The sequence below is a fragment of the Cricetulus griseus genome, chromosome 6 (assembly GCF_003668045.3).
Source record: "Cricetulus griseus strain 17A/GY chromosome 6, alternate assembly CriGri-PICRH-1.0, whole genome shotgun sequence".
Classification (NCBI taxonomy): Eukaryota; Metazoa; Chordata; class Mammalia; order Rodentia; family Cricetidae; genus Cricetulus; species Cricetulus griseus.
This window is the reverse complement of record NC_048599.1, coordinates 12408987-12436645: the sequence shown is the minus strand read 5'-3', so window position 1 is coordinate 12436645 and position 27659 is coordinate 12408987. Positions and strand designations below refer to the sequence as shown.

Here is a 27659-nt window from a genome sequence, read left to right as displayed (position 1 = left end):
TCATCAACCGAAACCACGCCCCCAAACGGCAACAGCGTTCTCTCAGAGCGTCCCGAGAGCGGAAGTGACGCAACGCACATGCGCCTGACTGCAAGGCGAGCTCGGAACCGGCTGGTCGCGTGCGCTTCCGGAAGTGGCCGCGTCCTCAGCATGCTGGCGGAGCTCGGTTTCATCGGGACCATCGGCGAAGATGACGAGGTGCCGGCGGAGCCCGAGTCGGACTCCGGGGACGAGGAGGAGGAGGTGGGAGCCTGCGGACGACCGCGGCGGGGGAAGCGGCGGTGGGCGGGGCGGCCGGGAAGGAGTTGCGGGCCCCGGGCCCTCCCAGTCCGCACGCAGCCGTCTCACCCAGGCTGGGCAGAGTCGACCCCCGCAGGCCGAGTCAGTCGTGCTTCCTGCCCAGCCCGGGGCACCGTGCTCCCTTCTATCCCCCCAGGCGTGGGTTGGGCGGTCGGGAGGCAGCCTTGGGTGAGTGGCCACAGAAAAAAAAATAAATCCAAAAAAACTGCGTGCCTCACTGTCATCTGCCTGCCTGACATGGCCCTTCGGATGGCCCACGGCCTCTGCAGTCGAAATCCGAGAATGCTAAACGCTAAGGCTCCATGCAGCGTTTGCATCTCAGGATGCAACGGCGAGGTCGTTCCTGACGGCTTGGCCTCCTCCATCTGGTGGTCTGCAGGCCGATTTAGGAGGCTGTCCGACGCTTCTGCCCTCCGACCACCCACGCTATTCTTTAATCCTCCCACTGCCGAGTCGCAGCTGGACACCTGCAGCCCTCACCTGGTTTCCACTTTGTCCCGTCCTCTTCTAGTAGTCTCTTCACATAGCAACAGAGTGGTCTTCCTGATGCGGTCCCCTTGGAACTGCCCCTTGCTCCCAACCCTGCAGCTGCTTTCCTGTGGCTTTCAGGGTGGGTCAGGCCCTGTCCTTTCCACCATTTGATGCTCACAGCCCTGGTCATGACTGTCTCCACCCCACCCCCGGTGTGGGTGTGTGTTCCATGCTTGAAGGTGTATATGCAGGTGCAGTGTGTGTGTGTGTGTGTGGGTACATACGCTGTTGGCAGGCCAAAGGTTAGTGGGCAGAGCACCAAGTGTCGTTCCTCAGGAGCTGTCCACTTTGTTCCTGGAGACAGATCTCTTACTGGATTAAAGCACCCGTTAGACTAGGCTAGGCTTGCTAGTCAGCCCCTGGGGATATGTCTGTTTCTGCCCTCGCAGAGGTTTTGGAAACAGGGTTTCTCTGTGTAGGCCTGGCTGTCCTGGAACTCGATCTGTAGACCAAACTGGTCTCTGCCGGGATTAAGGTGCTGAGATGGTGTGTGCCGCCGAGCCCCACCAGATGACGACTCTTTGGCACCTAGTGTGGGACCTGTGTATATTAGGTACTCAATTGCTGTGCCTTTTTTTCTCGGCTTTACTGAGGTATAATAATGTAGTTTTGTAAATATAAGGTATACAATGTGATGATTTGATAATGTGTGTGTTATTATTGTTATTGTTATCTATTAATATTATTGAGACATGGTCTTCCTTTAATAGCCCTGGCTGTCCTGGAACTCGTTTGTGTAGACTAGGCTGACTTCAGACTCAGAGATACACCTGCTTCTGCCTCTGAGTGCTGGGATTAAAAGTGTGAGCCACAGCCGGGCCTTGGTGGTGCACGCCTTTAGTTCCAGCACTCGGGAGGCAGAGGCAGGGGGATCTCTGTGAGTTCGAGACCAGCCTGGTCTACAAGAGCTAGTTCCAGGACAGCCTCTAAAGCCACAAAGAAACCCTGTCTCGAAAAAAAAAAAGCCAAAAAAAGTGTGTGCTACCATGCCCAGCCTAATATATATGGTGTGTGTGTGTGTGTGTGTGTGTGTGTGTGTGTCTGTCTGTCTGTCTGTCTGTCTGTCTGTCTGTCTGTGTCAGAGAGAGAGAGAGAGAGAGAGAGAATATATATAGAAAATGAAGTTAGTTTTTGTACTTCTGGCAGTACTGGGAATTGAACCTAGGTCCTCACTCATGCTAGGCAAGTGCTCTTTCACTGAACTACAGTCCCCAGCCTTTGTATCTTAGTAAGGTTTCTGTTGCTGTGATGGAACACCATGACCAAAAGCAATTTGGGGAGGGAAGGGTTTATGTCAGCCAATAGTGCCACATCCATCATCATAGGAAGTCAGGGCCGGAACCTGGAATCAGGAACTGAAGCAGAAGCCATGGCGAAATGCTTACTGGTTTGCTCAGCCTGCTTCCCTGTACAAATCGGGACTACCTGCCTAGGAGTGGCACCTCCCATGGTGAGCCGAACCCATCTAGATCAATCATTAATGGATGGACAGACTTTTTGGAAGGAAGCTTGTTAGGTGTTTGACCAGATTTTCTATGGACTTACTTTTGGCCTTTATAGACTACTGATGACCCACTTAAGGTGTGTTAAAAACCTCCAGGACAGTTGTAATCTGGTCACTTGCTTATTGTCCAACCATATTTGCCTTATATGTTTCTTTTGTTTTCTGTGTGTTGATTCCAACCCAGGGCCTCAGAACACTCTAGGCAGGCTCTTCCCACTGATCCGTGCTCCCAGCTGTGGGTTTCTCCTATTAGGCCTCCTCCCTTTCCTCTTCCTGTTCTGCTGTTCCTCCATCTCAGCCTGTCACTTCACCTCTCCTTGCAGGGGCCCATTGTACTGGGCCGTAAGCAGAAAGCCTTGCAGAAGAACCGAAGTGCTGACTTCAACCCGGATTTTGTTTTCACGGAGAAGGAGGGCATGTATGATGGCAGCTGGGCCCTGGCTGATGTCATGAGCCAGCTCAAGAAGAAGGTGAGACTGACAGAGATGCATTTTCGGTGATGGGCTGTTAAGGTTGGACAGTAAGTAGGTGTTAGGATAAAACTCTTTAATTTTGGGGGGGGGGTGGTTCAAGACAGGGTTTCTCTGTGGCTTTGGAGACTGTCCTGGAACTAGCTCTTGTCGATCAGGCTGGTCTTGAACTCACAGAGATCTGCCTGCTTCTGCCTCCCAAGTGCTGGGATTAAAGGTGTACCACCACACTCTTATCTCATGGCTTTTTACCTTTATCTTATATTCAGCAGCTTTTGGAACCCTTTGAAAATGAGTTCTGTAGGTTTGATGGGTTAGGGAGAGGAGGCTACAAGCATCCCACAGTCCTCATGAATTACCAGTAGTAGAAAGCACTTTAAAATGGTCCTATTTTTTGATAATAGCCAGAAATATATTGATTTGTCTACAGCTGACATTTAGAAGTATAGCAGTATCTTGTTACAGTTGGTGAGATGGTAAGGGCACTTGTAACCTGATGACCTAACCCTGATCCCTGGGACCCATGTGGCAGAAGGGGAGAACTGAGTCTCACTGGGTGTCCTCTGACCTCCACATGCTCTCTGTGGCTCTTGTCTGCAGCACCTGCTTCAGTAAATGAGTAAATGCAGTTTTTTCTTTGTTTATTAAATGCCCATACCTGGGCATGGTGGCATATGCTGTAAGCCTAGCACAACAGAGGGGAAGTATGTATGCATGCAGTGCCCTTCGAGTCTGGAAGACGGAGTCAAATCTAGGACTGCAGTCACACATGAACTCAGGTCCTCCAAAAGGGCAGCTCTATTCTTAACTGAGCTGAGCTCTCTCTGTCTAACATAAGATTTATTTTATTCTTTTTGTTGTGTGTGTGTGAGTGTGTGTGTGTGTGTGTGTGTGTGTGTGTGTGTATCTGCCAGGTGTGTACTGTTTCCCATGGAGGCTAGAACAGGGAGCCAGATCCTTTGATGCTAGAGATAAAGATGTCTTTGGGCTGCCTAGTATGGTTGTTGGAAGTAGAACTTAGGCTCTGTAATTTGAGTGACAAGTGATCTTAACTGCTGATTCATCTCTCCAACCTCTAAAATAGTCTTTTTTTTTTTTTTTTTTTTTTAAATGTGTTTATATTGGCTCTTAGCAATCTAGCTTTTTAAAAAAAAACAATTAGTGCCGGGTGTTGGTGGCTCACGCCTTTAATCCCAGCACTCAGGAGGCAGAGGCAGGCGGATCTCTGTGAGTTTGAGGCCAGCCTGGTCTCCAGAGCAAGTGTCAGGATAGGCTCCAAAGCCCCAGTGAAACCCTGTCTCGAAAAAAACCAAAATAAATAAGTAAATAAATAAAGCAGTTATTTAACTAATTGTTTTTTTGAGGCAGGGTTTCTTTGTAGTCTTGGCTGTCCTGGAACTGGCTCTGTAGACTAGGCTAGGTCTCTGACTCATAGAATTCACCTGCATCTTCCATCTGAGTGCTGGGATTAAAGGCATGTCCTTTTATTTTTATTTGATACTTTCTTTTTTAAAAATGTAATGTTCATATATACATGTACTTTGTTTGGATCCAATCCTGTTTTGGTTGTCAACAGTGTGCAGGTTTATAGGTTGCCTGATAGCCTGAGGACCTTAGGTAGGGTGATACTCTACAGGCCTGGTTGGCCTGAACTCTCTTCGTAGCCAAGACTGCCTTTGACTTCATGACCTTTTGCCTCAGTCTCCCAAATGCTGGATTGCAGGTGTGAGCCACCATGCCTAGCTCAGACAAGCCTTTTCTGTGCTTAACATTTGAGGCCTGACCCTCTGACATACCTGTTAGGTGTCCTTTGTGCATATACATTTCTTTTTCCTGTCTTGATTTTATCTGCAGAGGGCAGCCACAACCCTAGATGAGAAGATTGAGAAAGTACGGAAGAAAAGGAAAGCAGAGGTAAGACTGAACACAGGTGGTGGTCTGGTGGTGGTTGTAGATGCGCTCTGGCTGTCAGAGAGTGGTGGGTGGCAGGAAGAGATGGTACAGCCCTTACTGCCTGGCCACACAGCCTCTTCTGCCGTTGAGCTCCGTACAGCTCCTCTTAGGTACGGAATTTCCGGTGTTGATAGTCACCTCTCTACTTTATTTTGCCCCAGGATAAGGAAGCCAAGTCTGGGAAGGTAGAGGAGAAAGAAGGCAGGGAGAGCTGTGATCTGAAGGGGCAGGAGGATCTGGGAGGGAATGAGGCAGACTCCAAGGACGAAGACTCTGAGACTGACTACTCCTCTGGGGATGAGGAGGTCCTCACTAAAGCAGGTAGGCCGGTGCTGAGTTTTGGAAACAGGGCCGGAAGTGGATGGGATGCATGCACCTTGCCTGTTGGAGCTGTGCTGTCTCCCTGCAGTGATGGGATGCCTGCCCTACCTTTGGTTCTCTCTTCAGTTGGCCCTCTGTCAGGTGCTCATTCTGTGCAGGCAGCTGCTGCTTTCCTCGTCCTTAGCTCCATACAGTGTTGGTTCATCTACAACTCATCTCCTTGGGGTGATTCACCCATGTAGCGGGGGCTTCGATGACCATTTTGGTAGAATTGACTAACATGTCAGTGTTGAGTTATGATGAGATCCTACTGTCTACATTGTACTTGCCGGGCTGGGGTCCTGTCTGTATTTAATGGAGAAGTTTTGCTACATGACAGCACTGAGGACAGGGAAAGCAGAGGCAGGCGCTGGTACAATGGGCCATGCTCACTGCTGTGTTTTCCCATAGACACACTGAAAGTGAAGGAGAAGAAGAAGAAGAAGAAGAAGAAGAAGGGCCAGGTGAGTCTGGGTGTGAGGTCGCAGGGCAGCTCTCGTTCACATGCAGGCTCGGGTTGCTTTGCTGAGTTCTCTTCTGGTCTGGTGCAGGAAGCAGGAGGATTCTTTGAAGATGCCTCTGAGTATGACAAAAGCCTCTCCTTCCAGGACATGAATCTGTCCCGGCCCCTCCTGAAGGTAGTAGCTTTGACAGTGGGGGTTGATCCTTTTTTGATTGATTGAATTCTCTCTGTGTGCATGGGCTCATATGAAGCATGCATGTTTGTGTGCTGGGGCCTGTGGAAGCCAGAAGAGGGCTAGGCCTTGAACTCCTGATCCTCCTGCCTTCATCTTCCAAGAGCTGGGATGCAGGTGTGCATCTCACAAGCAGCTGACGAGGGTTGAGTCTTGCAGTGGTCCCTGTATAGGCTTTAGTATTCCTCTTCGAGCCCCTCAACACACTGTTACCTGCTCAGCTGCCAGAGAGCCCTCCTGAGCAGACCCGCCAGCTCTCAAGGCTCCCACTTTCACATTGACTTACAGACTTCTTTCTCTCCTGGTTCCTTTTTTTTATTATTGTGAGGGGGGAGCAGGGTTTCTCTACATAGCTTTGTAGACCAGTCTGGCCTCGAACTCGCCTCTGCCTCCTGAGTGCTGGGATTAAAGACATGCACCACCACCGCCTGGCTCTCTTCTGGTCCCTTTTGAAGACAATTGTAGCTCTTTACTCCTTTGAACTTTCTGCTCCCTCTGCTTGAAAGACACTTCTTCCAGAAATCTACTGGGGTGTTCCTTCACCCCCTCAGGATTCAGTGAGCCTTCCCCTGGCACCCCTGCTGTGACTTGTACTTCCTCTCTAGTTGTCTCAAGCTTCTATGTGGCCTCATTTACTTTTCTCTTTAGAATGGACGGTTTTCTAGTCTGTTTCTTTCTGCCGGTTCCCAAAGCAAGGGTTTTCTTTTTGTCTTCTGCTGTCCTGGGTGTAGCTGGTGCCTTAGGCTCTGGAGGGAAGGCACTCAGGAAGTTGCCTATCCTTGGAAGGCTTGGTATAGTTATCTTGTTGTTTGCTATGACTCCCTCCCTGACCATCTACCCTGTCTGACTGTAACTTTTCTCCTCAGGCCATTACAGCCATGGGCTTCAAGCAGCCCACCCCAATCCAGAAGGCTTGTATCCCTGTGGGTCTGCTGGGAAAAGACATCTGCGCCTGTGCAGCCACTGGGACAGGTGAAGGGCAGGCGGGGCAGGAGGCCAGGGCACTCGAGGGCTCTAGGTTGCTATATACACTTGGCTTTTTTTTTTCTCGAGACAAGGTTGCCCTGTATTGCTTTGGAGGCTGTCCTGGAACTCACTATGTAGACCAGGCTGGCCTGGAACTTACAGAGATCCCACTTGCCTCCACCTCCCGAGTGCTGGGAATAAAGGCGTGCACCACTAGTGCCCGGAACACTTGGCTTTTAAAGATTTATTTATTTTATTTACGTGTATGAGTATTTTACTTTTATGTATGTACATGTACCATGCATGTGCAGGCATGTGGAGGCCAGAAGAGGGTGTTGTATACCCTGTAACTGGGGTTATAGACTACAAACTGCTATGTGGGTGCTGGGAAACCAACCCAGGTCCTCTGCAAGAGCAGTGAGTTTTCTTAACCACTGAGTCATCTCTGCAACCTTTCGCTCCACTTGGCTTTTTGAACTGTAGGAAAAGATTATAAAGCCAGATATAGTTGTATATTCCTCCAATTCCAGAACTGAGACAGAAAGATTGTACATTGTTGCCCAGTCTGGGCTATATATCTTATCTTATATTTTTGGTTGTGAGCCTAGCCTTTAACGGCTGAGCCATCTCTCCAGCCCTAGAAAGACTATCTTAAAAGGAAAGAAAATCTGGCTAGGTTGTGGTGGCACATGCCTTTGATCCCAGCACTTGGAAGGCAGAGGCAGGCGGATCTCTGTGATTTGGAGCCCAGCCTTGTCTACAAAGTGAGTTCCAGAGCAGCCGAGACAGTTACATAGAGAAACCAAGTCTCAAAAAACAACCCTCCCGTCCCCCAAAAAAGATTTATTTTTTATTATGTGTATCTGTGTAAATCTGTGTGTGGGTATATGTAGTATGGGTGCAGGTGTCCACAGAGTTCAGAAGAGGATGCCGGGTCCCCTAAGGTGGGGTTACAGGCAGTTGGGAGCTGTCTGGCATGAGTGCTGGGAACTGCACTCTCTAGAAGAGCAGTATTGGGTTTTAAGCATGATTCCAGCCCTTCGACTGATGTTTTTATTTATTATTATTATTATTATTATTATTATTATTATTATTATTTTAGATTTTATTTATTTATTATATGTACAACCTTGTGCCTGCATGCCAGCAGAGGGCATCAGATCTCATTCAAGGTGGTTGTGAGCCGCCATGTGGTTGCTGGGAATTGAACTCAGGACCTCTGGAAGAGCAGTCAATGCTCTTAACCTCTGAGCCATCTCTCCAGCCCCACAATGAAGTCTCTTATGAATGCTGAGCTTTGTTTCTGGCGTCCACTGGTGTTGGGGTGGGGATAGGATGCCATTGCCATTGGGTCCTCTGGAGAGCACCTAGCCTGGTAACAGTTATTCTTTTCTCTTAAGTTTTTCTCTTAAGTTTACATTGACCTTGTTTGACAGGGGGGGAAAACAATTCCTTGCATAGGGCTCATGTTTCCAAGGCAGAGATGTGGGTTCCTGTGCTCTGGTGGAATCAAAGCATGGAAGGTGCTAAACCTGCTGTCTGCTCTCCTATTCTCCCTCCAGGCAAAACTGCAGCTTTTGCGTTGCCTGTCTTGGAGCGTCTGATCTACAAGCCCCGCCAGGCTGCAGTCACTCGAGTGCTGGTGCTGGTCCCTACCAGAGAGCTGGGCATCCAGGTGCACTCCGTCACCAAGCAGCTGGCCCAGTTCTGCAGTGTCACTACATGCCTGGCTGTGGGTAAGTGAGGGCCACTAGCCTTTGGGGGCTTTGCTGTGATAGACAGAGGATGGGATGTGCTTCACCCCACCCCCAGGTGTCAGGAAAAGACCTTTTTGCTGATTGGATCCACCTAAAAATCAGTTGACATATTTTCATAATGGACATAGAGGCAAGAGAAGACATTTCAATAAGATTTAACATTGTTTTGTCTAGTTTTACATTTTTGAGGTAAGGTTTCCCTCTGTAGCCCAGGTTGACTTAGAACTATATAGGTTAGGGCTAGAGAGATGACTCAGAGGTTAAGAGCACTGCTTGCTCTTCCAGTGTCCTGAGTTCATTTCCCAGCACCCACATGGTGACTCACAGCCATCTATAATGGGATCTGGTGCCCTCTTCTTGCCTGCAGGCATACATGCAGGAGTATTTTTCCATTATTATGTATACATAATAAATAAATAAATCTTAAAAAATGAATAATAATAAAAAGAACTATGTAGGTTAGTTTGGCCTCAAACACAGCAATCCTTCTGACTTACCTTCTTGCTACTAAGTGAGATTATAGGTATGAGCCACCGCACTCAGCAGGACTTAACCTCTTGAATTTGTGGTGCTGGGGATTGAATCTCTGACCTTTTGCATACTATATCACTGACCTGCATTCCTACTCTGAAAACTTAACCTTGGGGCTGGAGAGTTGGGCTAGTGGTTCAACACACTTGCTGTTCAGTTGTAATTCAGGACCTGGGTTTCAGTTCCAACATCCACATGGTAACTCACAACTGTCTGTAACTTCAGTTCTGAGGGATCTGACATTTTCTTCTGACCTCATAGGGCCTCAGCACCAGGTGTGCACATGGTGTACTTAACACATGCAGGTAAAAGACTAGTGCACATGACAAAATGAAACAAACTTTAAATAAAAGCCTGGTGTGTGACAAAGGCCTTTAATTCCAGCACTCAGGAGGCACGGGGAGGCCAGTCTTTGTGAGTTGGAGGCCAGCCTGGTCTACAGAGAAAGTTCCAGGACTGCACAGTGAGATCCTGTCCACAAACCCAAAGAAGACTTAACCTTGAGAAGGAAAATTGAGGGTTGGGGATGGAGTTCCGTGTATCGGGCTTGTGTAGTTTCTGCTAGTCTTTGGGTTCCACTCCTAGTAACACACAGACAGTATTATTTTTCCATAAAATCTTGGGTAATCCTTGTACTTGGGAGGATGAAGTGGGGTCATTGCCAGCCTGGTCTACATGGTGAGGGTAAGACCCTGTCTCAAACCGAGGCTTCAGACTTTTTCTTGGTACTGAATAAGTTTAGGATAAAATTTCTGCTTATTGCAAATAAGTGTTTTGGGAGGATATTCCCTGGTGAGGTTCAAGTGTCATCTAGTCTCTTACCCTCTGTATGTAGTTGGAAGTCAGGGGTGACCTTGGTCTTCATGTACAGGTACTGTCATCAGTTTATATAGCTGATCTCTCAGACCTCTCAGTCATTCAATTCTGAAGTGCTGTTTTGATGTCTGCCCTCAGTCTGAATGTAATGAATACATCTGCTTCATTGAGAAATCTTGTCTTTTTCCCTATGTGTGTTTCTACGTTTGGCCTGAGCTCCAAAAAGTAGCACTGATGAATGATTGGCCAAGCCATCCCCTGGGGGGTCTGTTCTCTGCAGGTGGCCTGGATGTGAAGTCTCAGGAAGCTGCTCTTCGGGCAGCACCAGACATCCTCATTGCCACACCTGGCCGGCTCATCGACCACCTGCACAACTGCCCTTCGTTCCACCTGAGCAGCATTGAAGTGCTCATCCTGGATGAGGCTGACAGGTATGCCTGAGCGCAGGGCCTGCACTGTTACCCTGTGGTGCTCATCAAGGTGCTTGGTCAATGGCATGTAAAACCATTTAACTACACACTTCATCTCTGTCCAGATTTAGTTCAGGTTTCCCTGGGTATGCATGTGTGCTGTCCCCCGCCCCTCCTCCTCCCCTCTCTGGAGGGAGCTGTTCAAGAGGTAGGAGAGGGCATTCAGAAACAGGGCTGCATGCCTGTAATCCCAGCACTGGAAGACTGGGAGACTGAGGCAGCACACATAGCAAGTTTCAGACCAGCCTGGATACAGAGTGAAAATATGTCTCCAAAAAAGGCCAAATAATGTGAGCTTTACCGTTTCCCAGTGTTGGAGGACGTGACTGAGATCCTTAGAACAAGTCTTGTCTGTACATGGGAATACAAACAGCGTCCACAGGACAGTGCAGTGAGTAATGCAGGGGAGGGAACGTAGCCTCTACAGGACAGTGCAGAGAGTAATGCAGGGGAGGGAACATAGCCTCTACAGGACAGTGCAGTGAGTAATGCAGGCGAGGGAACATAGCCTCTACAGGACAGTGCAGAGAGTAATGCAGGCGAGGGAACATAGCCTCTACAGGACAGTGCAGAGAGTAATGCAGGCGAGGGAACATAGCCTCTACAGGACAGTGCAGAGAGTAATGCAGGCGAGGGAACATAGCCTCTACAGGACAGTGCAGAGAGTAATGCAGGCGAGGGAACATAGCCTCTACAGGACAGTGCAGAGAGTAATGCAGGCGAGGGAACATAGCCTCTACAGGACAGTGCAGAGAGTAATGCAGGCGAGGGAACGTAGCTTCCACAGACCATCTCCAGGACTGCCCTCTCCATGTCTCCCTCCCTCCACATTTCTGCCCCTTCCACGCCACCCCTTTCTCTCTTGTTCATTTGCTTGCTGTCCCAAGTGGACCAGTGATGGAGGTCAGTTGGGAGGATGGTTCGCCCTCACTGTGAGCCCTGGAAGAACTGAGCAGTGCCTCACATGTGCTTCTCCTCAGCTCACTAATGACAGTCCAGTCCTTCCCGTTGTTCAGCTCTGTGTTCACATCTGTGGTGTACCCATTGGTAAATCCTGTTAGCACCCACCGTGGGGCTCTTTCTGAGCACAGCACTATCTCCTTAACCTGCTTCAAGTTTCTGTAAGCCCTAAACTAGCAGCCTTGTGCCAAGGATGGCTTATCCGTCCAGTCACCAGGGCACAAGACAAATCCCTAGAGAACAAGCTGAGGGGATGTTCTAGATGGAGACTAAAGAGGTGTAACTACCAGCTGCAATACAGAAGCATTTGGGGCAACAGTGGAGGAGGTTTGGTCTTGTCCGAACACATATACTACTGATGTGGGTTATTGTCCATCAGTAGTATATGCTGAGATATTTGGGATAAATTGTCATAATCTCAGTGCCTTGCAGAATTGAAGGGTGGAGATAACAGTGAGGGGGAGATAACAATGGTCCCAGGATAAACATGAGATCGAATACAACCTTGGCCTGTGTGATACCATGACCCTCACTCTTTTTTTTTTTTTTCCCCCCCGAGACAGGGTTTCTCTGTGGTTTTGGAGGCTGTCCTGGAACTAGCTCTTACAGATCAGGCTGGTCTCCAACTCACAGAGATCCACCTGCCTCTGCCTCCCGAGTGCTGAGATTAAAGGTGTGCGCTACCAACACCCGGCTCATGACCCTCACTCTTGACACAAGAGCTCGTTTATTCTTTCTTTCTTTCTTTCTTTCTTTCTTTCTTTCTTTCTTTCTTTCTTTCTTTCTTTCTTTCTTTCGGTTTCTCAAGACAGGGTTTCTCTGTGTAGCTCTTGGCTGTCCTGGAGTTGACCAGGCTGGCCTCTAACTCAGATCCCCCTGCCTGTGCCTCCTAAGTGCTGGGATAAAAGGTGTGTACCACCACCACCACCTGTCCAAAGAGCTCTTCAGCAATCTGTCCCCTTCTTCCAGAATGCTGGATGAATATTTTGAGGAGCAGATGAAGGAGATTATTCGAATGTGTTCCCACCACCGCCAGACCATGCTCTTTTCAGCCACCATGACAGATGAGGTGGGTGTGCCTAGTGGCATGCAGAGGAACCCTGCTGGGCAAGCCCTCTTTTCTTTGTTCTCCATCTTTCTGAGCTGAGCAGCTCTGACCCTGTGCTTGGCAGGTGAAAGATCTGGCTTCCGTCTCCTTAAAGAACCCTGTGCGGATATTTGTGAACAGCAACACAGACGTAGCTCCCTTTCTTCGGCAAGAGTTCATACGGATCCGGCCTAACAGGGAAGGGGACCGGGAAGCAATTGTGGCAGGTGAAGGCCCAGGGCAGGACTTGATAGGGTTGTTGTCTGCATTCATGCCCTTTTTTATTTTTTGGCCTCCAGCTGTGTCCATCCATTTCCCCCAGCTCAAGCAGTGACATTGCTTGTCAGCCATCGCAAGTTGTATCTTTGGGGAGGCCAGCTGTCCTGCTGCCTCCCATTTTCCTCACTCCGTGATGTTGACCACACTGGGGAGCTGGAATGCGAGCCCCAGTCTGCCCAGTGCTGGCTCACTCTTCTCCCTCCAGCTTTACTGATGAGAACCTTCACTGACCACGTGATGCTGTTCACCCAGACCAAGAAGCAGGCTCACCGCATGCACATTCTGCTGGGGCTGCTGGGGCTGCAGGTGGGCGAGCTCCATGGCAACTTGTCACAGACACAGCGGCTGGAGGCCCTCCGGTAATACTCAGGGTACTACCCTCCTGGGTGGGTCTGGGGGAGCTTGTTGTGTAAAGAACTAGGACCCTGGGAGTTGTGGTAGAGCAGTGTCAGGGAACACAAATAGTGCAGTGTCCCTGCACAATAGAGACAGTTGACCTAAACCAGTGTCTGCTATCATACATGTGGTCCCAGCTTCTTGGGAGACTGGTGAGAATCACTGGTGTCTCAGAAAATATTTAGTTTTAAGATTACACGTAATTAGAACTCGCCTGACCTTTGAGCAAGTTGCCCTCATTGCTCTCCTGTGGAGCCCCAGCAGAAAACACATGGTCAGTGTGTGGCTTTCCTGGAAGCTCACATCAGCTGACTGAGACTCACACGTGGGCGCAGTCACTTCGTGAGCATCAGCGCTTTGGCCACTGCGTTGCAGAGGAGAGCTGCAGGCAGGGGTCCCTCAGAACTCCCCTCACTCCTGCCTGTTCATTACATGCTGAGAGGTGTGTGTGAAGCCAGGAAGCCCCACCCCAGCAGTTGAGGCTCTGGCCTCTGCTCTCAGCTGTAGTTAGATTGATGTTCCCAAATTTGAGTTTGACGGGAATTGCTTCCTGAGACAGTACACACCTGACCTGCTATGCTTAGGCAGTGGTGATTAAGGGTGAGTGTAGGGCGGCTGGCATTTAACTCTGTGCTCATGGGCTGGGGGCGTGGCTCTAGTAGAAGGCTTGCACAAGATTCCCATCTTTTCCTTGTTCCAGCTACCTCCATAAATTAAATATATACACACTATGATGAACCACACCCTGTTGCTTGGACTCTAGGAGGATTTATGGTGACTTTATTTTATTTGTTTGAATTATTTATTTTTGGTTTTCAAAACAGCGTGTCTCTGTGTTTGCTCTGGCTGTCCTGGAACTCATTGTATAGACCAGGCTGACCTCAAACTGCTTGCCTCTGCCTCCATCTCCTGATTTCGGGGATTTAAGGTGTGCGTCACCGCTTACCAACTTTCTTATTTTTCAATCCATGTTTTATTTGTTTGTTTTTGGTGCTTGGATGTGTGCCATGGTGCAAGTGTGGAGGTCAGAAATTACTTGCAGAAATCAGTTCTCTCCTACCATGTGGGTCCCAAGGATTGAACTGAGGTCCTCAGGCTTGGTAGCAAGTGCCTTTACCTACTGAGCCATCTCGTGGTTTTGGACTGAGGTAGCTTATTGAACATCTCTGTGGCTCTTTCTAGGCGCTTTAAGGATGAACAGATTGACATCCTGGTGGCCACAGATGTGGCAGCACGTGGGCTTGACATTGAAGGAGTGAAAACAGTGAGTGAGTCTTCCTCTGCTTGCTGTTGGTGGGGTCCTTCCGCCTCCCTGCGCCTGCCCAGCAAACACCTCGATGCTTGGCCTGCTCTCCAGGTGATCAACTTCACCATGCCCAACACTGTCAAGCACTATGTGCACCGGGTAGGGCGAACTGCACGTGCTGGCAGGGCTGGGCGCTCTGTCTCTCTGGTGGGAGAAGAGGAGCGGAAGATGCTGAAGGAGATTGTGAAGGCTGCCAAGGCTCCAGTGAAGGCACGGATCATCCCCCAGGGTGAGCAGCACAAGGTGCTGGGCTCAGGCAGAGGATGATACCAAGAGCTCTGCAGTCAGGCAGCCCAGGTCCCCTGGACAGGCCTCCTCCTCCCTGGGTGTCAGGCTGTGTACCAACGGATGATGATAAAATGGTAGATGTAGGGTCCAGCTCATCAGAATTTTCTTAGAAGTTAAGAGAGGCCTTTATGTCATTGACTCCCCATTCCTTTTGGTGGGCAAGAAGGTGGGGCTCGCACTCATTCTTTTTTTATTTTTATTTGTTTTGGTTTTGTTTCTTTTTTAAGAAATTTAATTATTATATATATATAGTGTTCTGCCTGCCTGTGTTTATGCTTGCAGACCAGAAGAGGGTGCCAGACATTACAGATGGTTGTGAGCCACCATATAGTTGCTGGGAATTGAACTCAGGGACCTCTGAAGAACAGCCAGTGCTCTTAACCGCTGAGCCATCTCTCCAGCCCTTATTTCCATGTTTGAGACAGGGTCTCTTTGTGTGACAGCCCTGGCTGTCCTGGAACATGCTTTCTTGCCTCTGCCTCCTGTGTGCTAGCAGGGTGCACCACCGTGCCTGGCTTTGGCTTACCTATTGTAATGCTAGAAAGTTGAGTGTCGTTGTTGGAATCAGTGATGTGAGCTCATTGCTGTCCACACTGGGGCACACACAGCCTTCACTGTCTCCTACTTGTAGATGCCCTTTTTTCTAGTTTCTTTTTAATTTGTCTTGAGAATGTATCTATTTTTATTTTCTGTGTGCCGGTGTTCTGACTGTATGAATGTCTACGTACCACGTGTGTATGTTGTTCTTGGAGACCAGGAGAGGGCAGCGTATCATCTAGAACTGGAGATTCAGATGATTGTGGGCCACATGAGGGTGCGGTGCACCCAGTCCATGTCCCTGAAGAACAGTCAGTGCTCCTCCAGACCCTTTTCTCCATTTTTATTTTAGGGTGTCAGTCAGGGAATAGAATAGCTCTTGTGTGCTCAGTCTCAGTGCTGCTGTCCTAGTGGTCTGGGATTGAGCAGGGAACAACAGCTGATGTGATATCAAAGTCAGTGAGGTAATAATCAGTGTCACTGAGAGCCACAGGGAGGCTTAGAAAACCTGCTCAGAGCTGCTGGGTGTGGAGGTGATGCCTGTACTCCCAGTGCTTGGGAGTTGTAGGCAGATGATCAGGAGTTCAAAGCTATGCTCGCTGGGTGGTGGTGGTAGAGCATGATTTTAATCCCAGCACTTGGGAGGCAGGGACAGGAAGATCTCAGTGAATTCAAGGCCAACCTGGTCTACAGAGCAAGTTCAGGACAGCCAGAACTGTTAGAGAAACCCTGCCTTGAAAAATATATTAAAAAAAAAAAAAAGCTATTCTCAGCAACACAGCAATTAAGAGGCCAGCCTCAACTACATGATACTATCTTTAAAAATAAAAATAAAAAAACCAAAACAAAACAGCTGTTTTGCAAAGGCTGCTGAGCAGCTGGCTTTGAGCTGAGTCCTGGGTGATAAAGTAAGGTACCCATGAGTAAGCCCCTGAGGACAGACTGTGATTGACAAAGGGCAGCAGTGCTGGGCAGGAATGAATTGGTGTGTGAATGAAGGAAGAAGTGAAGTCAGGGAACCAGGGCACAGTGAGCTCGGGTAGATGGGGCCACTCTGAAACACCAGAATTAATTCTAAGAGCAACAGGAAGCCATGGAGGACACCACAGGATGGTTTTGTTGTGGTTTTAAACTGTGGGTGTGGGTGTGTCGGGGGGCATATTTGGTGCATTCCCAGAAGTCAGAGGACAACCTCAGTTCTTGGTCCTCACTTTCTACCTTATTTAACACTAGCTGGCCTTTGATCTTCTGGTGACTCTGTTTTTTACTTCCCATCTGGCTATAGGAGCAACTGGGATCACAGATGTGTGCCCTTGTGCCTCACTTTATGTGAGTCTTAGAGATCTGAATTTGTGACTTCATCCTGTGTGGTATCTCCCCAGGCCTTGTCTGTTCACTTTTGAGATGAGTTCTGGCTCTCTTGTGTTCAAGCTGGCCCAAGATCTCTGCCTCCTGAGTACCCAGGGCTATAGGCTGGCAGTACAGTGAGGAGTTCAGGAAGGAAGTTCTGTGTCCCTGAGTCGGTGTCTGCATTATTTTCACTAGCTGCCTAGTGGTTACCCTGGGTTTCACTCTGTATTCATTTCCTATAAGACGTCATCCTCAAATTCCGGGACAAGATTGAGAAAATGGAGAAAGATGTGTACGCAGTGCTGCGGCTAGAGGCAGAGGAAAAAGAGATGCAGCAGTCAGAGGCCCAGGTGAGGCGGGGTGGCCGTCCTCACCCCTGCTGCTCAGAAGTGGCTGCATTGCTCACCTGGCAGTGGCTGCTGCAGCCCCACCAGTGTCCTTGTGCCAACCCCACAGATAGACACAGCAAAGCGGCTCTTGGAGAAGGGGAAGGAGACAGCAGACCAGGAGCCTGAGAGGAGCTGGTTCCAGACCAAAGCAGAGAGGAAGAAGGAGAAGAGTGAGTAAATATTAGTGGGAAATGCTTGCTGTGCAGGCCTAAGGACCTGAGTGAGGCTGTCTCTCTAAACCCGCCTTACAGCTTTAAAACATAAAATGGCAGCATGTGTCTTTATCATTAATGAATATTGAAAGTTTTTCCAGCTTTTTGCCATGGGGATGTCACGAGAAACTTTGAACATATATACACCCCTTAGTTAAGCAAGCATTTTACTTTATAGGATAAACTCCTGAAGGTAGAGGTGTGCCTATTTCTAATTCTAGTGGCGATCTCAGAATTATCTCCTGAATCTGCCCCTATTTGATGGGACAGGCAGGAAAGGTGAGTGTTAGGCTTCTATGGTAGAAGTGCGGCTGTGATTATGGTGGAAGGTGTTGAGTACTGGGGTAAAACCTGTCTTCATCTTTGGTAGCAGGAATCAAGAGGCAGTGAGCACCTGCAGTTACGAGACAGCTGGGGTATAGTGACCTGGAGATGATCAGCAGAGGATTTGTGTGGAGGAGAGAGAAAACGTCCACTGTCATTCTCCAGTGTCATGTGTCATCCATTTTGTTTTAGTTTTTTTTTTTTTAATTTTAGGTTTTTTTTTTTAGCACACTTTTTAAAGATCTTATTTATTATGTATACAACATTCTGCTTCCATTTTTATCTGCACATCAGAAGAGGGCACCAGATCTCATAATGGATGGTTGTGAGCCACCATGTGGTTGCTGGGAGTTGAACTCAGGACCTCTGGAAGAGCAGTCAGTGCTCTTAACCTCTGAGCCATCTCTCCAGCCCTTGTTTTAGTTTTTGAGACAGGGTCTCTTACTGGTCTAGAAACTCAGCAAATGGGCTCGTCTGTCTGGCCAGTAAACATTTGTCTTTGCCACCCTAGTACTTCCAGTTATTCTTTCTTTTCTTTACTTTTTTTTCAAAACAGGGTTTCTGTTTGGCTTTGGAGCCTGTCCTGGAATTAGCTCTTGTAGACCAGTCTGGTCTCAAACTCATAGATCCGCCTGCCTTTGCCTCCTGAGTGCTCAGATTAAGGCATGTGCATGACCAACGCCTGGCCTCTATTTTTCTTTCTTTTTTTTGGTTTTTCAAGACAGGGTTTCTCTATGTAGCTTTGGAGCCTATCCTGGCAGTCGCTCTGGAGACCAGGCTGGCCTCGAACTCACAGAGATCCACCTGCCTCTGCCTCCCAAGTGCTGGGATTAAAAGTGTGCGCCACCAACGCCTGGCTCTTTTTTTTTAAATGGGTTCTAGGGTTCTAGATGCCTGAGTTTGCTTTTAATCTCAGTATTCATGGATGGATCCCTGTAAATTCAAAGGAAGTCTAGTTTACTTAGTGAGTTTCAGGCAAGCTAGGGGTACGTAGATTGTGTGTCAAAAAGCCAGTTTAATAAAGTTGATTCTAGCTGGGTGGTGGTGGTGCACACCTTTAATCCCAGCACTTGGGAGGCAGGGGCAGGCGGATCTCTGTGAGTTCGAGGCCAGCCTGGTGTACAATTCGTGTGCCAGGACAGCCTCCAAAGCTACACAGAGAAATCCTGTCTCGAAAATCCAAAAAAAAAAAAAAAACAAGAAAGAAAGAAAGTCGGTTTTAGGCATTCACATTCAGATCCTTACTCTTTTAAAATTGTGTGTATTTATTCATCAGTTCATTGTGTATTAATATATTTGGATCACACCCTCCATTGCTGTCCCCTCCCCCTCTGCACTGGGCCTCTTTCCAGCAAGTTCCCTCCTGCTTTGAAGTCTGCTTTTCATGGCTGCTGCATTTAATTAGGTCACTGACAAGAGCATGGGTGGGGGTTATTCCCTTGAATGGGGGCAACTTGCCAGTGGCTGCAGCACTAAGGAATGTGATTCCCTCTCCCTGGGCCCCCATTCTTACCTGACAGGCACTTTTCTAAGCGAGTATCACTCCCCACTAGTTACTTTTCATCTTAAGCTTTAAAGACATAACGAAACGGTCCCTGAAACCCCATGCTCTGCTCTCACTCCAGTTGCCAAGGCTCTGCAGGAGTTTGATTTGGCCTTGAGAGGAAAGAAGAAAAGAAAGAAGTTTATGAAGGATGCCAAGAAGAAGGGGGAGATGACTGTGAGTGGCCTCCCTCTGGAGTTAGGTCCCATGGAGCACTGGTCTGTTCTTTGCTCATCCCTCACTGTGTCCCCAGGCAGAGGAGAGGTCCCAGTTTGAAATCCTCAAGGCACAGATGTTTGCAGAGCGGTTGGCCAAGAGAAACCGCAGAACCAAGCGAGCACGGGCAATGCCCGAGGAAGAGCCTGCAGCAGGCCGTGGTAAGAGATGAGTTCACCCTGATACCCAAACCATGGCAGGAGGAGTTGGTGGGGATGGCGGTGGCCTAGTTTTGGAGGAAATCTTCACGTGGACCTTCAGAGGACTTAACAGCTGTGACCCATTTTTCTCTGCAGCCAAGCATCAAAAGCAGCAGAAGAAGTCTGTGTTTGATGAAGAACTCACCAACACAAGCAAGAAGGCCCTGAAGAAGTACCGAGCTGGGTAGGGTTTTAAGTGCTCCTCAGCCCTTGGTGTGCTATAAACCGAGGTGTCTACATGCTTGCCCACTCCCAGCTCTCTTAACTAGGGCTTCATAATGCTGTGACTTAGGGCACTTCTGTACCCCGAGGGCCTGATGTGCAAGAGCAGGAGAGGTGTTGTGTGTTCCTGTATAAGTTCCCTCACCTAGACACCTGTCTAGGCTGGTTGGGAAAGGCCTCTTCCTGCTGATCTTAAAACTGGCTTTCAGAAATGTATATTGTTTTGTAAAATCCCACGGGAGCCTGGCTTCCAGGCTCTGAAACTCACATGGCTACACCCGTCCCCCCTATGCTGCCCCTTCTGTGACACCACGAATGGGGTATGTCACTGGTCACTGACGTCCCACAGCCTCCCCATCTCACATTTCATCTCTTACAGCCCTTCCTTTGAAGAGAGGAAACAGTTAGGTCTGTCCCGCCAGAGAAGAGGGAACTTCAAATCCAAGTCCAGGTGATGCTGGCTGTGGAGGGCAGAGGCAGTCGGCAGTCGGCACCCCTGGGAGCTGGTGTCTTGGGAGGCAGCACTGTTTCTCCCTTCTGCCTTTAATTGTGTTGATTTTCTTAATAGGTACAAGAGAAAGAAGTGACCCAGTGGCATGGAGAACTTGATGGGACAATTTTATATCCCTTCCCCGTGGGAAGTCATCTTGTCTTGGTCTGTTTTTTTTTTTTTTTTTCCATTTGTAAGACAATAACAACAAAAAAAATCTCTTGAACAAGCCTGCTATTTGTATATTTGTTTTTTCTTAAGATGATGTTGGGAGAGTTTGTGTCTAGGAGCTGTTTCTTTTTCTTTTTTCTTTTTGGTTTTTCCAGAAAGGAGATGTTTCTTAGTGTCTCACTCATGGCTTGCTTTCTTTCTTTTTTTTTTCTTTTTCAAGACAGGGTTTCTCTGTGGCTTTGGAGCCTGTCCTGGAACTCGCTCTGTAGACCAGGCCTTGAACTCAGAGATCCTCCTGCCTCTGCCTCCCGAGTGCTGGGATTAAAAGCGTGCGCCACCTTCATGGCTCCTTTTTAAAATTTGGAGACAAGAGTCTGTGTAGCCCCGGCTAGCTGGGAACCTACTAGTCAGGTCTCAAACTTGAGGCCCTCTAGATTTCTGGGATTACAGGTGTATACTGCTGTGCCTGGGCGTTGCCCCTCTGCCTGATCAGCTTTCCTATGACACATCAAACTCAAGAAGTCAATTTTGAGTTTATACTCCTTCCCCTCAGTTTGGAAACAACCAGTTCTCTAGTCGCACATACCTGGACTTAAAGTCTGTTCAGAAACACTTGAGGTCACTCACATTTGCCAACATAGGGTTCTGTTTAGAAAATCAAGGTGCTCCTGGTGCTGGGCTGTGGTTCAGACCAGACTATGTCCTTGGAAGAAAAACCCCATGTTAAAAGCCAGGTGCAGGAGACAAGTGAGAAGGCTCAGCCAGTAAAGGAAGACTGACGACTGACTCTGAGCTGAGCTGGGGACCCATACAGTAGGAGGAAGCCAACTCCTTCCAGTTGTCCTCTGATCTCCATATGTGCAGACCACCCAACCACAAACAAGAAATAAATGTGTTCCAGAGAGAGAGCCAAGTGCAGAGCTCTCATTAGGAATATGCACTGGTATTAGGTTGTCTCAGGGGACTCATGAGACATTTGCTATAGGCTGAAGAATGTCTTACTATAGATAAGATTTGGTTCACCAGCTAAATGACCACACTACAAAAAACGATGCATGCCTCACCATAGACAGTAATCCACCCACACAATTCTGTGGCCACCTAAGTTGTTACTAAAAGTTAGGAAGATAGACAAGCCCCTGGGGTGACAGACAAGCTGCTGGGGTGGTGGTGGAATATAGCTGAAGACCTAGGTTCATCAGTTACCAATATAGTAACACAGAGTCTATAGATTTCTTTTTAATCATTGTTTTTATTAATTGGCTTTATAGGCTAAAGTGCATAGTAAAGACCAAAAAAAAAAAAAAGAAAAAAAAAAGAAAAAAAAAAAAAAGGAAATGCATACATAAGAAAGGGGCTTTTCTGGCCAACATTAGAAAGGACCTGAGATGCCTTAGTCTGTTCTAAGGAACACTGGACAGCGATGCAGATGCAGGCTATGAGCCTGCAAAAGCTGCTGGCGTGCTAACCCTGTCCAGGCAAAGGCTGAGGGAGTGTGTTGCTGACACCAAATGCAGGCAGCACCACCACTGAACTCTCCTACAGAGGCCGAGACACACATATCCCAACCTTCAAGCTTGCCATTTGAGTGCAAGTTTCAGGAGGGTGCAGGAGTCACTCAACCTGTGCCTGCTGTGGGAACCCTACCCACAGGGACCCCACTAGGGATGGTGACTATGTAACTGGGTCAAGGGGAGTTGGTGAAGTGTCTGTCACAGGCCTTCATCTCCAGGAGGGCAGGAGCCCAAGCAGTAGGGTGCTGGGATTCTTGTGCTCCTTGGGTACGTGGTTCCTAAAGCTCTGGGTTGCTGTTATTACAGTGAAGTTAGTCTGCAAGTTAGGGCCTGGCCATGAGAAACAGTGCACCCTGGGAACACACAGAAGTGCTAACCATGCCAGGGCCCAGTTACCCTAATAGCCCCAGGTGGAGGCCAGATGCCCCCGGAGTCCCACTTGCTGCAGGAGAGGAGGTGACAACCGTGGGCTCTGCTTAGTGTGGAAGTAAAGTGCTTACTCTAGCAGCGCAGGGTACATCTAGAATCACGCGGGCAAGCCCTAACAGTGGATCCTTAGACAAGTGTGAAGACTAAAGAACACTAATAAACTGCTTCCTCTGCAGGGAGCCAACCCTGGCTCTGAGGTGGCAGGGCAAAAGGCCTCGAGGTGCCATCTTTTACATCATCCTGCGGATCTCCTCGAAGTTCATCAGATTGTTGGCTGTGTCTGACCACGCGGGGTGCTGGGCGCCATCCATCTCGGGGGCCAGCTGGTTGCTCCTCTCCAGAGTATGATTTTCACCACCAATTACCTCCTGGCACTCAGGACAGGTGCCTCTCTGCATGGCTCCCCCACACTCAGTGATCACATAGATGTGTCCGTTGGGGCACTTGAACCAATGGCCACGAGGAACACCCAAGGCGGTGACAATCTGCACACGTTCTTCTTCTGAGATCCCCAGGCCAGAGCAGGGAAGGGTAGTTTTCAGAGCATCCATCTTTTTCTGCACAAGCTGTTCGTCTTCCTGGGTGAACTTACATGTTTTTTCGAGAATATTCCGGATGCTGGAGACCTCTTCAGCTACACTGCCTTTTACCTTCTCCTCTGCCATCTTGCAGCGCATCAGGAGGTTCACAAGATAGGTGAGCCTCTGGATTTCACTCTGGAGGTCGCTCAATTCCTGGCTGCTGAAGCTCAGACGCTTCTTGGCCAGCCATTCATAGACCTGTTCAAGTCGAGTCCTCACTCTCTGACGTTCTAAGTAATGCACCTTTTCCAGGGACCCTTCCAAGTTGGCCAAGTGGTCATAGAAGCTAATGGAATTCTCCACAAGGCCCAGGTCCTTCACTGACAGGTTTTTCTGGGCCAGCTTCTCTTCTAGCATCAGGAATTCTTCAGAGCGCAGCTGGAGGAAGAGAGTCTTGCTCTTCAGCAGGGCCTTAAGTTGTTCCTGGCTGGCTGCAATCTCCCCTGCAGAGCCCTGGATCTTTTCCTTGACAATTTCTATCTCTTCCAGCCGCTGTTTGATGCTGGTTCCATACCTCAGGTTTTTGCGGATGGGTACCTGGCAGATGGGGCAGACCTTCAGCCTGATGGCGACTTCGTCATCCTTCTGCTCATTCATGTAGCGGTCCAGGGCTTGCACCTCGAAGATATGGCTACAGTCTTCCAGCTGCACAAAGCGAGCATCAGGCTCATCCTCAAAGCCAAAAAAGATTTGGGTGACCTCATCCAGTTGGCAGACACGGCACTTCTTGGGACATGGCTCCCCACACAGACCAATGCAAGGGTGGCCGCAAGCCAGCAGCTTAGTACAAGGCACGTAGCACCGGGGCCGGTTGCAGGGTTCTGAGCAGAGTTTGGTGCACTGGTAGTGCTGGCAGCGCCAGACACAGGGCTCCACACAGGGGCTGCACAGCTCCCCACACTTCTTCTTGCACTGGCTGTGGACACAGCGGTTCTGACATGTCCGCTGGCAGGGTGGACACTCACCAGTGCAGGGCTCCTGGCACTTGTGTGAGCAGATGAGCAGGCGCTTGCAGGGCTGTTGACAGCGCTCATGGAAGCGCCCTTCAAAGCAAGTGTGACAGGAGCCTGGGCACGGATGGCCACAGTCTAGGACGGTGTCACACTTGGTAGTGCACTTGACTGACAGACCGTATTTTACATCTTCTGCATTGCCACACTTCACCTGCTGACTGTGCCCACACTTAAGTTTCACAGTGACCTTTTCTGAACACAGCTGCACACAATCCTCACCACACAGGTGGCTGCACTTGTGGCCACATCTTAGGACCTTGGGGCAAGGCTCCTGGCAGCAAAACTCTGACTCTGGCACTGAACAAGGGACCATCTGTTTGTGACCACACCGAAGAATGATTTTGGGCACTTTCACCTGACAAGACTGGCACTCTTGGAAGCAAACAAGTGGGCACCGGTGCCCATCTGGGCAGATGACTTTCTGGCATGGTTTCATGCACTGGAACTCTTTGTGGGAGGAGTCATAGGGGTGGCAGGCACGTGTACACACATGCCCACAGGCCAACCGGAACTCACAGGGCAGGCTGCAGCCTCCTTCCGGCACTTTTTGGAAATCGGAAGCTTTGGATACCAGGGTGTGGGTGTCAGGGTGGTTCTGGCAACAGAGGCGAAGGGACGGGCCTATTTGGTTGTTCTCTCGAAGGGTGTGGATGATCTTGCTCCACAAGGGCACCTTGGCAAGCATCTGCATGTTTCCAATGCAGTACATGCCCTTCTTGGCCCGGGACAAGGCTACGCAGATGCGGTTGGGGATCTGGAGGAAGCCCACCTTGCCCTCCGGGTTGCTCCGAACTAGCGAGAGGAGGATGATGTCATTTTCTTCCCCTTGGTACTTGTCCACCACGTGGACTTTGATGCCAGCAAATGTCTTGGCAGGCATGAGTTTGCGCAAGCAGAAGAGCTGCCCAGTGTAGGTGGTGAGGATGGTGATCTGGGAGGGCAGGTACTCCTGGCACAGGAAGTACTGGCACAGCTCCACCACAAAGTGTGCCTCATGCTGGTTCTGGTGGCTTTTGCCTTCTTGGATATCCTGTTCAGGAAAGTTGTGCTCTACAAAGAAAAGGTTGGAGGAGACCCCCTGAAAAGCAAGGTGACATGTCAGAACCGCCCTGTGACTCTTCTCTTCCCTTCAGCACTGGACTGAACCCAGGGCCTCACACGTGCTAACCAGGCTGCACCTGAGCTACACCCCAGAGCCTCACACGTGCTAACCAGGCTGTACCTGAGCTACACCCCAGAGCCTCACACATGCTAACCAGGCTGTACCTGAGCTACACCCCAGAGCCTCACACATGCTAACCAGGCTGTACCTGAGCTACACCCCAGAGCCTCACACGTGCTAATCAGTGCTGCACCTGAGCTACACCCCAGCTCTTGACACTGCTTTTTCTTGTCTCATGAACACTGAGCACTGGCCCTCAGGAAGACACTCCTTTTTGTGCCCTCCACCTCACAACTTTACTTCTGAAGTTAGTCACCATGTGCTTTACCTTAGGCCATGGCACAGAGCTGGAGAAATAATTAGTCCAATTTTAGTTTTCCAAGTGTCTGATCACCAGTCATGGCCAAGGCAACAGGCAGTAGCTGGGATGAGGGAGCAGCTGACGTGCCGAGTGCTCCACAGTGCTGACTGCCACACAGGCCCAAGCTGCCATTCTCACCACACACAACACCATGACACCTGCATCTCTTGCCTGACTTGCTCAAGTTCACACAGCTACCAAGCAGCAAAAGAGAGATTTAAACCAGGTCAAGATCCTGTTTCTGTTCCATCTCCCCTAGGGTTCAGCGGTCACAAGGTGGCTCCACTTCTTTTTTTTTCTTTACAGGAAAAAAAAAATGTATGTATGTATGTATGTTTTTCAAGACAGGGTTTCTCTGTGTAATAGCTCTGGCTGGTCTGGAACTCGCTTTGTAGATCATGCTGACCTGGAACTGCCTCTGCCTCCTGAGTTCTGGGATTAAAGACGTGCACCATCACCACACAACTCAGATTCTATTTTTATTTTTCACTCTGTGTGTGTGTGTGTGTGTGTGTGTGTGTGTGTGTGTGTGTGTATCTGTGGGCATGTGCACCTGAGTGTGGGTGCCCGTGAAGATTAGAAGATGCAGAGAGCTAAAAGGTGAACATTGTTGGATCCCCTGGGAATGGAGTTAGAGGCAGTTGTGAGGTCCCAGTGTGGGTGCTGGGAACTGAACATGGGTCCTGTGAAAAAGCAATACACACTTTTTTATTTAGACAGAGCCTGTCCATTATGTAACTCTTGCTGTCCTGGAACTTGTTATGTAGACAAGGCTGCCTCAAAGTCAGAGGTCCACATGCCTCTGTCCCCGGGGGCTGGGATTAAAGGTGTGCACCACTACGACAGCTTCAGTACATAAACACTGAGCCATCTCTCTAGCCCCTCTACTACTACTTTCAAAAGCCTTTTTTCCTCCCAAGGAAAGGAAACCCCCTTGGCTGCTGACACCATCAGAGACAACCAGATAGGACAGACTGACCTTAATCTGTTCATACTTGAGAACAGAGGGATGGTTCTCCAGATCCTGGTAAATGTGGGGGGTCAAAAGGCGGGCGATTTCAGGCCGCATGCGGTGCTGAAACAACAGGTGTTGTTAGCAACAAGAGCAAGACAAAGGCCATTTCTCTGGAGGCTATGGCACCAGCAGGAAACCTACAGGGTATCACCCAAGAGCAGCTGGGAGAAAGCATAATGTAAGTGGCTTGGTCCCACAAAGTAGGGGACCTTGTAGTGGTTGAAACAGTATTTCTGGTGGGCTACTTCAGGTAAGCCAGCTCTAACTGTTGGCATGTGGCACACACCCAGGAACCTTCTAGATGTCTATAGCAACATAAGCCCAGTCACTCACCTGGTGATTCAGACGGACAAAGGGGATGTTCACTTTTACCAGCCGCTCAAACAGGGACACCTCAAGGTTAAAGTTCTTGGCCAGATCATACACGTTAGCACTGGGACGCAGCTGGGGAGAGAAACATGGCTGAGAATTCTCTGCTAGAACACTCCGATCACCCAGCATCACGGGTTTTAAGCACCTAGTGTTGAAAGGCAGATATTAGTCTAAGTGCTGACAGTTTAAGGATTAATAGTGACAAGGACTGTGAAGAACCCAAGATGATGTAATGGAGAGCCCAAGGGTGGAAATTCTTTAGCCAGGCCTCTGAACAGTGACACCTGAGTTGACAACAACATGGAGGAAGCCTCATACATTCATTTGAAAAGCAAGCCATGAAAAGAGACAGAAAGGACAGTGAATGGGAGCTCTGAGCAAGTGAGGAGAGCCAGAGACACAAGACAAAGCCCACTCTTGTTTCTGAGATGGTCTTGCTATGCAGCAGTCTCTAGGCCAGGTATAATTGTGCATGTCCCTGTAAGCCTACACCTGGAAGGTGGAGGCCAGGGTCAGGAGTAAAAAAGCATCTGCAGCTACATACCAAATTTAAGGCTAGCCTGGGCTCCATGAGACCATCTCAAAAACCAAAGGACCTTGAGTTTTGACACCAAGAGCTGTGAGAAGCCCCTGGAGGGCGTTAAGAGTAACATGCTCTCATTTACTGTGATTTTAAGGTTCTGGTTCATTTGAGGCAGGTGTCTTGGTATGTAGCACAAGCTGGCCATGCCTGGCTGATTTACTTTTTTTTTTTTCTTCATTTTGGCTCCTATTCAGGGGACAGATCAGCAGGTAGCAAAAATGGAAGTAAAAGACTAAAGAACTTCCTATGCAACTGTGGTGAGGGCTGGAAAGATGGCCCTGCGGTTAGAGCACTGGATGCTCTTGC

The 27659-nt window shown here is 49.1% G+C and overlaps 2 protein-coding genes across 7 annotated transcripts in view; one reads left to right on the top strand and one right to left on the bottom strand.

Moving 5' to 3' along the window:
• Nucleotides 1-63: 63 nt before the first annotated feature.
• Nucleotides 64-22579, top strand: Ddx27 (DEAD-box helicase 27). 3 transcript variants are annotated; one of them, XR_003486770.2, is made up of 22 exons: nt 64-243; nt 2659-2805; nt 4660-4719; nt 4920-5079; nt 5530-5582; nt 5670-5756; nt 6680-6785; nt 8342-8515; nt 10164-10314; nt 12283-12382; nt 12486-12627; nt 12885-13038; nt 14258-14339; nt 14433-14610; nt 16800-16906; nt 17013-17115; nt 19107-19201; nt 19278-19401; nt 19537-19624; nt 20042-20113; nt 20231-20317; nt 22443-22579. XR_003486770.2 is itself a non-coding variant. In XM_027423367.2 (21 exons), the coding sequence occupies exons 1-21, from the start codon at nt 79-81 to the stop codon at nt 20247-20249; spliced, it is 2367 nt and encodes a 788-aa protein (XP_027279168.1). In that variant the 5' UTR covers nt 64-78; the 3' UTR covers nt 20250-20383. The 3 variants fall into 3 exon arrangements, 2 of the variants coding, with proteins under 2 accessions (XP_027279168.1, XP_027279169.1); XM_027423367.2 differs by lacking the exon at nt 22443-22579 and having other exon boundaries at nt 20231-20383; XM_027423368.2 differs by lacking the exons at nt 12283-12382; nt 12486-12627; nt 12885-13038; nt 22443-22579 and having other exon boundaries at nt 20231-20383.
• Nucleotides 20323-27659, bottom strand: part of Znfx1 (zinc finger NFX1-type containing 1) — a 34210-nt gene continuing 26873 nt past the window's right edge. For 2 of the 4 annotated variants that reach the window (XM_027423366.2, XM_035446570.1), the window contains 3 exons: nt 26732-26842; nt 26363-26458; nt 20323-24938 (listed from right to left, as the gene is read on the bottom strand). In XM_027423366.2, coding sequence (XP_027279167.1) covers nt 22497-24938; nt 26363-26458; nt 26732-26842 — 2649 coding nt within the window. In that variant the 3' untranslated portion in view covers nt 20323-22496. The remainder of the gene's footprint in view (nt 24939-26362; nt 26459-26731; nt 26843-27659) is intronic. The other 2 variants (XM_027423365.2, XM_027423364.2) reach the window with 1 other exon arrangement.